General features: G+C 35.1%; 1 protein-coding gene across 2 annotated transcripts in view; it reads left to right on the top strand.

Moving 5' to 3' along the window:
- Positions 1-14,906, top strand: part of ATF7IP (activating transcription factor 7 interacting protein) — a 123,918-nt gene that overhangs the window by 53,999 nt on the left and 55,013 nt on the right. For both annotated transcript variants that reach the window (XM_061205118.1, XM_061205119.1), the window contains exons 3-5: positions 3,837-3,920; positions 11,458-11,603; positions 13,056-13,193. In XM_061205118.1, coding sequence (XP_061061101.1) covers positions 3,837-3,920; positions 11,458-11,603; positions 13,056-13,193 — 368 coding nt within the window. The remainder of the gene's footprint in view (positions 1-3,836; positions 3,921-11,457; positions 11,604-13,055; positions 13,194-14,906) is intronic.

Below are 14,906 nucleotides of genomic sequence, written 5' to 3'. Positions count from 1 at the left end.
TTATTTCAGATTTTAAAAATATCTGGTTGTTTTTCCCTTTTCATTGGATCCTTAAGATAAATTAGATGAACATAAATGCTAATGAGGATAATTGCATGGGAATAGAATTTAAGGTTTCTGTCTAATTTTGCTTTCGGTTAATAGTGGTAGAATTGCCATGGTTTAGATAATTAAAATTTATTGATATTTTGTTTTCACTATTTAATGTGTTCAGCTAAAATTCTTTATTATCTCAGCCCATTTATATTCAACTGTGTCTTACATACTTGGATTTTCTTTATGGAATCTTGTATTCCTGTACATTGTTGTAGAAGTTGCAGATTTTTCTTTTCAGAGTTGAGGGAGATCAAAGATGAAGCAAGTTTTGGAAAGGGGAGTGTGGGAGGAAGATCAGTTTCAAATGACGATTGTTGCCTGAGTTAGATATATGTCTGGATTTTAGAGCAGAGGCTTGGACTGTCTAGAAAAAATTAGGGGTAGATACCATTATAGACATTAGTCGAAGTTGAGTGACGAGGTGAAATCACCTCAGAGTGAGTATAACTCAGTGAGAGGAGATCCGAGAACTGAGGTCTTTGGCAGTCCCGTATTTAGAGGTTGAAGATACGAGGAAGAACCAGCAAAGGAGACCAAGAAAAAACTTCAGCTAGAAAGAAAATTAGGAGATTTTGTTGTCTTAGAAGTCAAATAAAGAATGTTTTGAGGAGGAAGGAGTAACTCTATTTGTGTATCAAATGCAGCTGTTTGTTCAGTTAAGATGGAAGAGAAATATTTAATGACCCGGAGATCATTTATGACCTTGACAGGGGGCAGTGCAGTTGAAAGCCTAGTTGATAATTGAGTTTCAGAGAGACGGGGAGGAGAAGAATTGGAGATAATAAAATGTAACTTACCCCCCAATTTTGCTTTAAAAGGGAGCACAAAAACTTACTGTGGAAGATACTATTTAGAGATTTGTATTAGTTAAATAAAGCTTTAAAAAATTTTCTGGAAAAGTCACATTGCCAGTAATGCCACATTTTTCTGATTCCTCTTGTGAGGCTGAGAATCTTACATTTGTATTCCTTATCTATAAATTGCTTGTTCCTCTTCTTTGCCCATTTTTTCTGATGGATATATTGTCTTCAGTTAGTCTATAGGAATTTTTTGTTTTAAGTATTCTCATAGAGCCATTAATCTAAGACGGTATTGGCAAACTGTGACCTATAGGCCTTAACTGTTTTTGGTCAATAAAGGTTTGTTGGAACATAGCCACATCTATTTGTTTACATATTACATATTGTTTATCATCAATTCCCACCATAAGGACAGAATTGAGTAGTTGTGTCAAAGACCATAGAGCCCACAAGATCGAAAATACTTTGTTTTGGCCATTTACAGAAAATGTTTGCCAACCCCTGATCCAGGGCAACAGTTTCGTCCATATTTTCTTGGAATAAAGTTCTATGTAATTCTGAAAATGGGAAACTAACCCCTAATGTAAATTCTGTCTTCTAATCCTCTACAATACAGTTTTTCCACCTTCATTTAATGAATTTTATTAAAGATAACAGTCATTAGAAAGATATTAAATATCTACTTTGTCTCAGCTCTTCCCCAAAGTTCTAGGGTTACCAAAATTACAAGGTTTGGTACATGCTCTTAAGGAGCTTACTGTCTAGGCTGGTTGAAAGGAAAGAATACCACAGATAGAACTGTTTGTGAATGTATGCCAATATATGAGGCTATACTCAAGATGGGAGGAATTATGGCAGAAACTGTGAATGAAGACAGATTCTAAAAAAGACAGTCTTAACCCAAGTATTTGGATGAGTTTTAGGAGTCCCAGAAACTACTTGAAATTATACATAACACTGTGTACATGAGCCTCTGATTATTACTCTGAGTTGATGGAGGTTCACTTAGATTCTCTACAGGCTTTGTGAACAACAACAAAAAAAAATTAAAGAAATATAGGGCCTTACTCCCTTCTGTAGATTCTGTTAGTACCATTTTTTTAAATCCCAACTTCTTTATTATATAAAACTCGAGCCTAAATTTTAATTCTGTTTGTCTGTTTCAAACTCCTAATGAGTGTTTTAAGTATTGAGAATCCAGTCATATCTTCTAAACATACCTGGAAAATGGGAATTTGATGATGAGAGGAGTTGTTTGAATAAAATGAAGGAATTGCGAGCTAAGCTTGACATATCTGTGGGAGGAGAGGGAGCTAACATGCATAGAAGAGGCAGACCAAACCAGGCCAGTTTGCTTTGCTGTTTTCTGATCTGGCTTGAAGTAACCCTAATTGGAGCCAGGGCTAATTTTGTTCTTTGGGTGGAAGGATGGTTTGCTAAATAAAGACTAAGTAAACCTTCATCTTAAGCAACCCAATTACTCTGTGTTTCTGGAAACTAGGAAACTATAGGAGTCACCATCCTCAGTATTAAAGGCAGGAAAACTTGGAAAAGTATATATAGGAAAAAATGCTATGTAATGAGTGTGCAGTCTACAGGGGAGCAAAACAAACTTTCATTTCATTGAACTGGGGTTGAGGGATGAGATCTTAAAAAAATTTCTTAATGAGCATAGGGTGGTAATTGGAAAGTTAATTTTTTAATATTCATTTATGTTAAAGTTTAAAAATAGTCTCAGTAATCTTTATATGTACTGTGTAAACGTCCTTCTTTTGTATTACTATGTTCACGTTTTACAGCTTTATTGTTTATCTTAGTGTGAAAAACATTGTAATAGGTTCATCAATGATCCTAGTCTCTGCCTATTTTCACCTAAAAATTCTTTTAAGTTTTTTTAACCTTGACTTCTACCATCAGGGCTGTTGAAATTAAAACCCTGGTGTTTGGAGCAGAGATGCCATATCAAAATCTTTATATAGTTCTATATACCCATGATTGTTTAGTTAATTGTGGTTGTAGAATATGATGAAATACGGCATGCTTTATTGAAGCTGCAGGGGAGCCACTTGCAAGGATGTAAGGGGGAAAAATAGAAACCCAAACATGTTAGTGACTTGTTCTTCTCCCCTAAATGATTAAGTTAGTTGAGGAGCTATAGATTGATTGACCAAAGGCCATTTCTGGTGCCTCTGGAATTTTATTTGTTGTAACAATGCAATTGTATGGCTATTTTTAGCAATATTTTTTGGTAGCACTCTTTAGTTGTTAGATTTTATGTGCCTTTTGTGAAAATTACTTAACCTTTCTGAACGTTACTTTCCTCATCTATATATACGATGGTAAAAATACTGTTTATAGTGTAGGATTTTTTTGGGGATATGAACTAATATATGTCAAGCACCGAGCTAAGTTAGTTGTTAGCACTGGTATCAAAGTAGCTATTACTTTTAAGTAAAACTTTTATTATCTTTAGGATAGCTTTTCCCTATCCGTAACCGTTAAAATAACCTAATGATTCAACCTGTCTGGTCAAAATATTAGGTGTTCTGAGTTCGCCAGTAATTTATAATTTTTTTTGTAATTGCCACAACCACTGTTTTAGTTTTAATAATTGAATGTAAAGGAGTCTGAATGCTTTATAGTAGTTGTTTTCACATTTTATTAATCTATTGATGACAGTAAATATTCTGTTTTAAAATCTATATTATTTAATTTTTTTCCATGTTAAGAGTTTATTATGAACTTGCAGAAACATTTAAAACTAGACTTGTCCACTTATTTCCACCAGTTCATGCTCCCTTTTTATTCCCAATATTTTATATTTTGAGGCTCTGATTTCCTAAAATATTATCAACTGGATAATTACACCAAAAGTATAAATTATAATGAACTGTTACAAATTCTGATGGAAGAAAATTTCCTTTTCTATTTTTGTTACAGAAGAAGTAGAAAATAATGAAAAGGACAGCAAACCTGAGGAAGAAGAGCAAGTAATACATGAAGATGAAAGACCTTCTGAGAAAAGTAAGCATGTACAAACAAACCTGAAATAGTTTTAAAAATTGTTTCTGCTTTTAAGGCTGTGGAAAATACTTTTCTGTCCATGAGATGCTTGTAAAATTTTTCAGTTTAAGTAAGCCACAGTTAAATCGTTTTGTTGATGGCTAACCCAAGGATCTTTGAAAGTATTAATTATTTCATGTACTTTATTGTTTTATTTATTTATTCTTTCCACTGCTCTATAGAAAGATTTAAGCTTACTATTTAGTAAGGTGCTATGTGAATGTCTTGAGAGAAATTGTTTTAGATTTGCTTTTAGAGCATTGGACCATAGAAATTTTGTCTGGGATGATATAGGCAAATGGAAGTATGTGTCTCAATCTACTTAAAGTTCTTAAGCTGTATGAGAAGGGGAAACGATGTTACTGAATGTCATTAGGTTGGGTTCTGTAACTCTCCCTGTCATACTGCTCTCCATCTGTGACTATGTAAGTTGTTATTTTTTTAAACTTTCAATAATACTACTACTTAATAATAATAAAAGCAACTGTGTTGATAACACTTATCTATGTACCAGACACAGTTCTAAATTTTTTACATCTTCTTTTTTTTAACTTTTTATTTTATATTGGAATATTTATTAACAATGTCGTGGTAGTTTCAGGTGTACAGCAAAGTGATTCAGTTATACATATACACGTATCAATTCTTTTTCAAATTTTTTTCCCATTTAGATTGTTACATAATATTGAGCAGAGTTCCCTGTGTTATACAGTAGGTCCTTGTTGGCTATCCATTTTAATTATAGCAGTGTGTACATGTCAGTCCCACACTCCCTAACTATCCCTTCCCTCCACGCTTCCCCTACCCCCCAGTAACAATGTTCATTCTCTAAGAATGTGAGTCTGTTTCTGTTTTGTAAATAAGTTCATTTGTGTCATTTCTTTTTAGATTATGCATATAAGAGATATCGTATGATATTTCTCTTTCTCTGTGTGACTTACTTCACTCAGTATGACCATCTCTAGGTCCACCCATGTTGCTGCAAACGGCGTTATTTCATTCTTTTTAATGGCTGAGTAATATTCCATTGTATATGTGTACCACAGCATAATTATCCATTCCTCTGTCGATGGAAATTTAGGTTCCTTCCATATCTTGGCTATTGTAAACAGTGCTGCAGTGAACATTGGGGTACATGTATCCTTTTGGACTGTGTTTTTCTCCAGATATATGCCCAGGAGTGGGATTGCAGGATCATATGGTAGCCCTATTTTTCGTTTTCTAAGGCACCTTCATACTGTTCTCCATAGTGGCTGTACCAATTTACATTCCCACCAACAGTGTAGCAGAGTTCCCTTCTCTCCACACCCTCTCCAGCATTTGTTGTTTGTGGATTTTTTTGGTGATAGCCATTTTGACTGGTGTGAGGTGATGTCTCATTGTAGTTTTGATTTACATTTCTCTAATAATTAGCAATGTTGAACATCTTTTCATGTGCTTCTTGGCCATCTGTATGTCTTCTTTGGAGAAATGTCTATTTAGGTCTCCTGCCCATTTTTTGATTGGGTTGTTTGTTTTGATGACATTAAGCTACATGAGCTGTTTGTATATTTTGGAGACTAATCCCTTGTCAGTCACATCATTTGCAAATATTTTCTCCCCTTCTGTGGGTTGTCTTTTCATTGTGTTTATGGTTTCCTTTGCTGTGCAAAAGCTTTTGAGTTTAATTAGGTCCCATTTGTTTATTTTGGTTTTATTTCCATTACTCTGGGAGACAGATTGAAAAAGATATTGCTGTGATTTATGTCAGAGTGTTCTGCCTATGTTCTCCTCTAGGAGTTTTATAGTGTCCGGTCTCACATTTAGGTCTTTAATCCATTTTGAGCTTATTTTTGTGTATGGTGTTAAAGAATGTTCTAATTTCGTTTTTTTACATGCAGCTGTCCAGTTTTCCCAGCACTTGAAGAGACTGTCTTTCCTCTGTTGTATAGTCTTACCTCCTTTGTCATAGATTAATTGACCATAGGTGTGTGGGTTTATTTCTGGACTTTCTATCCTGTTCCGTTGATCTATATTTCTATTTTTGTGCCAGTACCATACTGTTTTGATGACTATAGCTTTGTAGTGTAGTCTGAAGTCAGGGAGCCTGATTCCTCCAGCTCTGTTTTTCTTTCTCAAGATTGCTTTGGCTGTTGGGGTCTTAAAATACAAATTTTAAGATTTTTTTGTTCTAGTTCTGTGAAAAATGTCATTGGTAATTTGATAGGGATTGCACTGAATCTCTAGATTGCCTTGGATACTATAGTCGTTTTGACAATATTGACTCTTCCAATCCAAGAACGTGGTATATCTTCCCATCTGTTTGGGTCGTCTTCGATTTCTTTCATCAGCGTCTTACAGTTTTTGGAGTACAGGTCTTTTGTCTCCTTTGATAGGTTTATTCCTAGATATTTTATTCTTTTTGATGTGATGGTAAATGGGATTGTTTCTTGAATTTCTCTTTCTGATCTTTTGTTGTTAGTGTATAGAAATGCAACATATTTCTGTGTATTAATTCTGTAACCTGCAACTTTACCAAATTCATTGATGAGTTCTAATCGTTTTCTGGTAGCATCTTTGGGATTTTCTATGTATAGTGTCATCTGCAAACAGTGGCAGTTTAACTTCTTCTGTTACAATTTGGATTCCTTTTATTTCTTTTTCTTCTCTGATTGCTGCGGCTAGGACTTCCAAAACTATATTGAATAAAAGTGGTGAGAGTGGACATCCTTGTCTTTTTCCTGATCTTAGAGGAAATACTTTTAGCTTTTCACCGTTGGGTAAGATGTTAGCTGTAGGTTTGTTGTATATGGCCTTTATTATGTTGAGGTTTATTCCCTCTATGCCCACTTTCTGGAGAGTTTTTATCATAAATTGGTGTTGAATTTTGTTAGAAGCTTTTTCTGCATCTATTGAGATGATCATATGGTTTTTATTCTTCAGTTTGTTGATGTGGTGTATCACACTGATTGATTTGCAGATATTGAAAAATCCTTGCATCCTTGGATAAACCCCACTTGATTGTGATGTATGGTCCTTTTAATGTATTGTTGGATTCTGATTGCTAGTATTTGGTTTAGGATTTTTGCATCTATATTCATCAGTGATATTGACCTGTAATTTTCTTTTCTTGTGGTATCTTTGTCTGGTTTTGGTATCAGGGTGATGGTGGCCTCATAGAATGAGTTTGGGAGTTCTCTTTCCTCTGCAATTTTTTTGGAACATTTTCAGAAGGATAGCAGTTAGCTCTTCTCTAAATGTTTGATAGAATTCGCCTGTGAAGCCATCAGTTCCTGGACTTGTGTTTGTTGGGAGTTTTTAAATCACAGTTTCAGTTTCAGTGCTTGTGATTGGCCTGTTCATATTTTCTGTTTCTTCCTGGTTCAGTCTTGGGAGACTGTACCTTTCTAAGAATTTGTCCATTTCTTCCAGGTTGTCCATTTTATTGGCATACAGTTGCTTGTAGTAGTCTCTTATGATCCTTTGTATTCCTGTGGTGTCAGTTGTAACTTCTCCTTTTTCATTTCTAATTTTATTAATTTGATCTCTCTTTTTTTCTTAATGAGTCTGGCTAAAGGTTTATCAATTTTGTTTATATCTTTTCAAAGAACCAGTTTTTAGTTTCATTTATCTTTGCTTGTCTCTATTTCATTTATTTCTGCTCTGATCATTATGATTTCTTTTCTTCTACTAACTTTAGGTTTTGTTTGTTCTTTGTCTGGTTGTTTTAGGTGTAGGGTTAGGTTGTTTATTTGAGATTTCTCTTGTTTCCTGAGGTAAGATTGTATTTCTTTAAACTTCCCTCTTAGAAATGCCTTTGTCATATTCCACAGGTTTTGGGTCCTTGTGCCTTCATTTTCATTTGTCTCTAGGTACTTCTTGATTTCCTCTCTGATTTCTTCAGTGATCCAATGGTTGTTTAGTAGCATATTGTTTAGCCTCCACACGTTTGTGTTTTTTACAGTTTTTTTCTTGTAGTTTGTTTCTAATCTCATAGCATTGTCATCAAAAAAGATGCTTGGTATGATTTCAATTTTCTTAAATTTACCGAGGCTCCGTTTGTGGCCCAGCGTGTGGTCAATCCTGGAGAATGTTCTGTGTGCAATTGAGAAGAATGTGTATTCTGCTGCTTTTGGATGGAAAGCTCTATAAATATCAGTTAAGTCCATCTGGTCTAATGTGTCATGTAAGGCCTGTGTTTCCTTATTGATTTTCTGCCCGGATGATCTGTCCATTGATGAAACTGATTTGTTAAAGTTCCCCAGTATTATTGTGCTACTGTTGATTTCTCCGTTTATGGCTGTTAGTATTTGCCTTATATATTGAGGTGCTCCTATGTTGGGTGCATATATATGTACAATTGGTATGTCTTCTTAGATTGATCCCTTGATCATTATGTAGTGTCCTTCTTTGTCTCTTATAACAGTCTTTGTGTTAAAGTTTGTTTTGTCTGAAATGAGTATTGCTACTCCAGCTTTCTTTTGATTTCTATTTGCATGGAATGCCTTCTTCCATCCTCTTACTTTCAGTCTGTATGTGTCCCTAGGTCTGAAGTGGGTCTCTTGTAGACAGCATATATACAGGTCTTGTTTTGGTATCCATTCAGCCAGTCTGTGTCTTTTGGTTGGATCATTTAATCCATTTACATTTAAGGTAATTCTCAATATGTGTGTTCCTATTACCATTTTCTTAATTGTTTTGGGTTTGTTTTTGTAGGTCTTTTTTCTTCCCTTCCTCTTTTGTTCTCTTCTCTTGTGGTTTGATGACCATCCTTTGTGTTGTGTCTGGGTTGCTTTTTCTTTTTTGAGTGCGTACCTATTGTAGTTTTTAGGTTTGCTGTTCCCATGAGGTTTTGATATAGCAGTCTATATATGTAGAAGGTTGTTTTATGTTGCTGGTCTCTTTCCCACCTAGAGGAGTTCTCTTAGCTTTTGCTTTTCTGTAAAGCTTTTGATTTCTCTGTCAAATCTGAATGAGAGCCTTGCTGGGTAGAGTATTCTTGATTGTAGATTCTTCCCTTTCATCACTTTAAATATATCGTGCCACTCACTTCTGGCCTGCAGAGTTTGTGCTGAGAAATCAGCTGATAACCTTATGGGAGTTCCCTTGTATGTTATTTGTTGTTTTTCCCCTGTTATTTTTAATATTTTTCCTTTGTCTTTAATTTTTTCCAATTCGATTACTATGTGTCTTGGTGTGTTCCTCTTTGGGTTTATCCTGCCTTGGACTCTATGTGCTTCTTGGACTTGGGTGACTGTTTACCATGTTAGGGGAAGTTTTCAATTATAATCTCTTCAAATATTTTCTCAGGTCCTTTCTGTCTCTCTTCTCCTCCTGGAATCCCTATAATGAGAATGTTGGTGGGTTTAATGTTGTCCTAGAGATCTCTTAGATTGTCTTCATTTCTCTTTATTCTTTTTTCTTTATTCTGTTCCATGGCAGTGATTTCCACCATTCTGTCTTCCAGGTTATGTATCTGTTCTTCTGTCTCAGTTATTCTGCTGTTGATTCCTTCTAGTGTATTTTTCATTTCAGTTATTGTATTGTTCATCTCTGTTTGTTTTTTCTTTAGTTCTTATAGGTCTTTGTTAAACATTTCTTGCATCTTCTCGATTCTTGCCTCCATTCTCTTCCTGAAATCCTTGATCATCTTCACTATCATTATTCTGAATTCTTTTTCCAGAAGGTTGCCTATCTCCACTTCAGTTAGTTGTTTTTTTGGGGTTTTATCTTTTTCCTTCATCTGGGACATAATCCTCTGCCATTTCATTTCGTCTACCTTTCTGTGATTGTGGTTTTCATTCCACAGGCTGCAGGATTGTAGTTCTTCTTGCTTCTGCTGTCTGCCCTCTGGTGGATGAGGCTATCTAAGAGGCTTGTGCAAGCTTCCTGTTGGGAGGGGCTGGTGGTGGGTAGGGCTGGGTTGTGTCTCTCTGGTGGGCAGAGTTCAGTAAAACTTTAATCTGCTTGTCTGCTGATGGGTGGGGCTGTGTTCCTTTCCTGTTGGTTGTTTGGCCTGAGATGACCCAGCACTGGAGCCTACAGGCAGTTTGGTGGGGCTAATGGTGCCTCTGGGAGGGCTCATGCCAATGAGTGCTTCCCAAAACTGCTGTTGCCAGTGTCTTTGTCCCTGCAGTGAGCCACTGCCGCTCCCCACCTCTGCAGGAGACCCTCCAGTGCTAGCAGGCAGGTCTGGCCCAGTCTCCTATGGGATCACTGCTCTTTTCTCTTGGGTCCTGATGTGCACAAGACCCTCTGTGTGCCCTCCAAGAGTGGAGTTTCTGGTTCCCCCAGTCCTGTGGAGGTCCTGCAATTAAATCTCGCTGGCCCTCAAAGCCAGACCCTCTGGGGCCTCCTCTTCCCGTTGCCAGACCCCCAGGCTGGGAAGCTTGACATGGGGCTCAGAACTTTCACTCCAGTGGGAGAACTGTGGTATGGTTGTTCTCCAGTGTGTGGGTTGCCCACCCGGTGGGTATGGGACTTGATTCTATCATGATTGTGCCCCTCCTAACGTCTCGCCATGGCTTCCCCTTTGTCTTTGGATGTAGGGTATCTTTTTTTGATAGGTTCAAGTGTTTCTTTGTCGATGGTTGCTCTGCAGTTAGTTGTGAGTCCAGTGTTCTTGTAAGAAGGGATGAGCGTACCTCCTTCTACTCTGCCATCTTGACCTAATCTCTCTGTGACTACGTAAGTTATGATACAAGGGAAATCGTAGAATAGAATTGGATTTTAATAATAGGCTCATAGATAGTGTGGAGATTTTAATATTTTAATATTTCCCTGTTTCTATATTGAAAAAGAAACCAGATAAAATATGTTATGATCTCATGAATGTTACCAATATTTGAAACAGAAATTTTCTAAGTGAAGGTCTTTGAATGTCTATTCTTTACCAAATTTACCTTTATAATGACATTAATTTTATTATTTTTATATATTTGAAATTTATTAGGATATGTTAAGAATAACTAATACTGTTTTCCTAAGGCTGGTGATTAAGGAAGAATTTTTCCTAAACTTACTGAGGAAGAAAATTTACTGAGGATGAAGAATTAAATAATTAAAGCTATGCACAGTTAGTAGAAGCATGTGATGTGAGAATAAATAGTGAGAAATCTGTGACCTGTGAATGAATACTGTATTTTGTCAGAGAATTCATATACACTAGAGAATTTAGTGAAAGGAATGAATTTGCGATGATTTCTTCTCATCCCATATTGTTAGTTGGGCTTCCATCTTAATACGAAGATTACAAGGAAAAAATGTTCTTTGTTCATGTTGTTTGTACATTTACTTATTTAGCATTTGGAGGTTCTTATTTAGCATATTGAAAATCATTTCAAGTTTAAGGTAAAAGCTATCTATTTACTTTTCTGATCACAAAAACAATTCATAAAATAATTTATTGAGAGTGCTATTTTGATAGCTAGAAATAATATTTTCCTGAGGATGGAGAAGAAGCATTAAGGTCTATCTATAATAAAAACACCTGACTGGTCATTATGCTTTTTCTTCTCAGATGAATTTTTTAGAAGAAAACGTTCTAAGTCAGAGGACATGGACAATGTACAGTCCAAACGCCGTCGATATATGGAAGAAGAATATGAGGCAGAGTTTCAAGTAAAGATTACAGCCAAAGGAGATATAAACCAGAAACTACAAAAGGTGTTAGAGATTATAAGTTAAAACCATATTAAACAAAAAACACCACCATCTTATTCTTCTAGATTTTTGACATTACTCTGTATTTTACTGAAATATTCAGCTTTTTCATAGAAAGAAAGAACTTGAAGAAATTGGTTAAGCTTATTACCCTTAATAATTTAATTCTAAAATTCCTTATGACTCTTTTGAAGCTAAATAGTTTTTTTTTGTTGTTGTTTTGTTTTTTTAGATATGGTAGTAATTTTCAAAATAGGAGAGAAATTATGGCTTCTTTTCTTATTTGCTTTAGTAACAAAACTGAATACCAGTTTTCAGCTTTCATTTTTTCTTCTATATTGAACTTTATTCTAGTGGAAACATTAGAGTCTTATATGTTAACATTTTAGTTTTTATAATTTTTATCATAAGCTGGTTTCATGGCTGTAAGTCCCTATGTTCTAAAATCTTTGTTATGTACCTTAGGCTTAGTATTAAAAATGGTATGGACAAGGCTTTCGAATGACTAGGGAAAGGGAGTATTTAAAGTACAGACTTTGGAAACTTCCCCCTATATGTGTTAGACTAGAGATAGAAATAATGAAAATATAAAGTATTTAATATATTTTTCAAGATGTGTTCACAAATATTGATGACAAATGCCTTTTTAAGAGAAGAATAGAAGACTCAGGTGAAAATTTTTCAAGGTCTTATAGATTTAATGGTGAAATTATAAATAATCTAGGCCAGTGTTCTTCTACTCAGATAAAGTATAAATATCCCCATTAGAGAAAGGAACAGAGAGGCAGTACAAAAGTGGCTTTTTTTTCTCCCAGTGGCTTTTTTCTTTTAACCATATGGTGATAATAATGCTTGTTTAATCTTTCTTATAGAGCTATTAGAAATATGAAGATAGCTATGAGAAAGCATTTTGAAATATACTTCTGTATATACTGAGGGTTTACTCCTCTAGAGCAGTGTAATTTGGGGATGGTCCGTGGGCTGCACCGTGTGTCCTGTTTGTTATGGGTCCATAATGAGATAAATATGGAAATTGTGAGTAGGCATTTAGAAATGTTTTATAGGAATTTCATAGTGCAGTGACATTCTTAGTGTCTCACAAAAATATCATCTGTAACAGATTAGAAAATTTAAAACCTGCTCCTTACCTTCAGCTGGTTTCTTTTAAATCACAGTAGAGGGTGTGGGAAGAAAATATTAAAACTTCAATTTCAAATTGTTTTAAAAATTTCACCCTCTGGAAATTTTCTATTTTTAGTACATTTTATTGTGTTGTAGTAGATATTATATATGTAGAAGTGGAGGATTTCAGCAGATAGCATTGTGTTACGGATGCCAGTATGTTTTTTTAATTAATATTTTAGTACTATCTCATTAGTACTTCAGAATATTTACTGTTTGCTGCTTGCTTGAAATTCCTTTTTTGCTATAACAAAGGAATATGTATTTTTTTAGGTTGTACAGTGGTTGCTGGAAGAAAAATTATGTGCGCTACAGTGTGGTGTATTTGATAAGACGTTGGCAGAATTGAAAACACGAGTGGAAAAGATTGAGTGTAACAAGAGGCATAAAACAGTTTTAACTGAACTACAGGTTTGTACACTGACTTGAATTGCATATCCGTGTGTCATCATTTTTATAACTTTCTGGGATATGTTTTTGAAGTTGACAATAAAGTATATTTAACTTTTAAATATTAGAAATAAAAGGAGCCTCTATTAGTTTGCTAGGGCTACCATTAACAAAAAGTACCATAAACTGGATGGCTTAAACAACAGAAACATATTGTCTCATAGTTTTGGAGGCTGAAAGTCCAAGATTAAGCTGTCGTAAGGATTGGTTCTAGGGGCTGTGAGGAAGAATCTGTTCCTTATGTCTACTCTAGCTATAAATGGTTTACTGGCAGTCTTTGGCATTCCTCGTCTTATAGAAGTATCACCCTGATTTCTGGCTTCATCTTCACATGGTGCTGTATCTGTATGTTTGTCTGTTTCCAAATTTTCCCTTTTTCCAAGGATACTAGTCATATTGGATTAGGACCCACCCTATTCCAGTGTGACCTCATCTTAACTACACTGGACTCTTGAACAATGTGAAGGTTAGAGGTGCTGTCCCCACCCCCTGCAGTTGAAAATCTGTACACTGGTATCTGCTTCAAAAAATGAAGGAATTGATAAATGACTCACCCAAGGCAGTAGCTGAAACACTTCAGATAGAATCGGAACTCAAGCCCTGGTTCTTTTGATTTCACATCTGGTGATCTCTAATTGAACACAAACTTTTCCCCACACTTAATTTAAAGATCTGTAAAGTGAAAATATAGGTACTATATTGATTGAAAAAAAATCCATGTATAATTGGACCCACATTGTTCAAATCTGTGTTGTTCAAGAGTCAGCTGTAATTACCTCTGTGATGACCCTCTTTCCAAATAAGGTCATGTTCTGAGATACTTGGGGTTCAGACTTTCATATACTTTTGAGATACATAGTTCAACCCATAGCAGAGCTTCAGAAATAATCTAACTTAGTGCATCTTAAATATTTCTTCATTCAGTGGAGAAAGGCTGGCATCATCTAAAATGTCATGAGTACTAAATAATATTGGCTGTGATTCTTTTTATATTAATCTACTTCTCCCATGAATCATATTTTTTAAAGATATTAGCTTGTTAATCTATATTTATCAATAATTACTACTTTTAATTTTTTAGTAAATACATCTGTATGTTAACATGTAGTGCTAGAGCTTCTAATCAGTTGAAATGAGCACACGGTAGCATGCTGCAGTAATTCATTTTATTCCAAGACTAAGAAACTGGAAAATTTTATCAGTACATTCACTCTATATAAGCATAGTCTCAGATGCTGACTTGCAAACCACTTATAGAGCCTTTTTTACAAATGAGGGAGAAGTGGTCCATGAAAATAAAGTCGCTTCTTCACAGTTAAAAGCAAGTTGCAACCAAATGTGACTAGAATTTAGGTATTATATTTGGCAGCCTACAAGTTATTTTTTTGGTTTCATATTGTTAGTTTTGTTTACAGTGGGACTTTACTACAAAGACTTTATTATTAATAATTTCGTAATGTGTCATTTAGGACAACACTAGTCCTGTTTCTTACCTTTAGCAGGTCCTTATATAGTGATAGCATTGTCTCATCATTAAACTTTATTTTACTAGTACTGTTAAGAATTTTGAATGAGAACTTGAAAATATCTGAAGATTTAAGAAAGTAATTTCCTTCGTTGTTTATTATCACTCCCATGGCTGCATCTATGGTTTTGTGTTTCTAGAACCTGAGA

The sequence above is a fragment of the Eubalaena glacialis genome, chromosome 11 (assembly GCF_028564815.1).
Source record: "Eubalaena glacialis isolate mEubGla1 chromosome 11, mEubGla1.1.hap2.+ XY, whole genome shotgun sequence".
Taxonomy (NCBI): domain Eukaryota; kingdom Metazoa; phylum Chordata; class Mammalia; order Artiodactyla; family Balaenidae; genus Eubalaena; species Eubalaena glacialis.
This window is presented reverse-complemented; position numbering and strand designations above follow the sequence as displayed.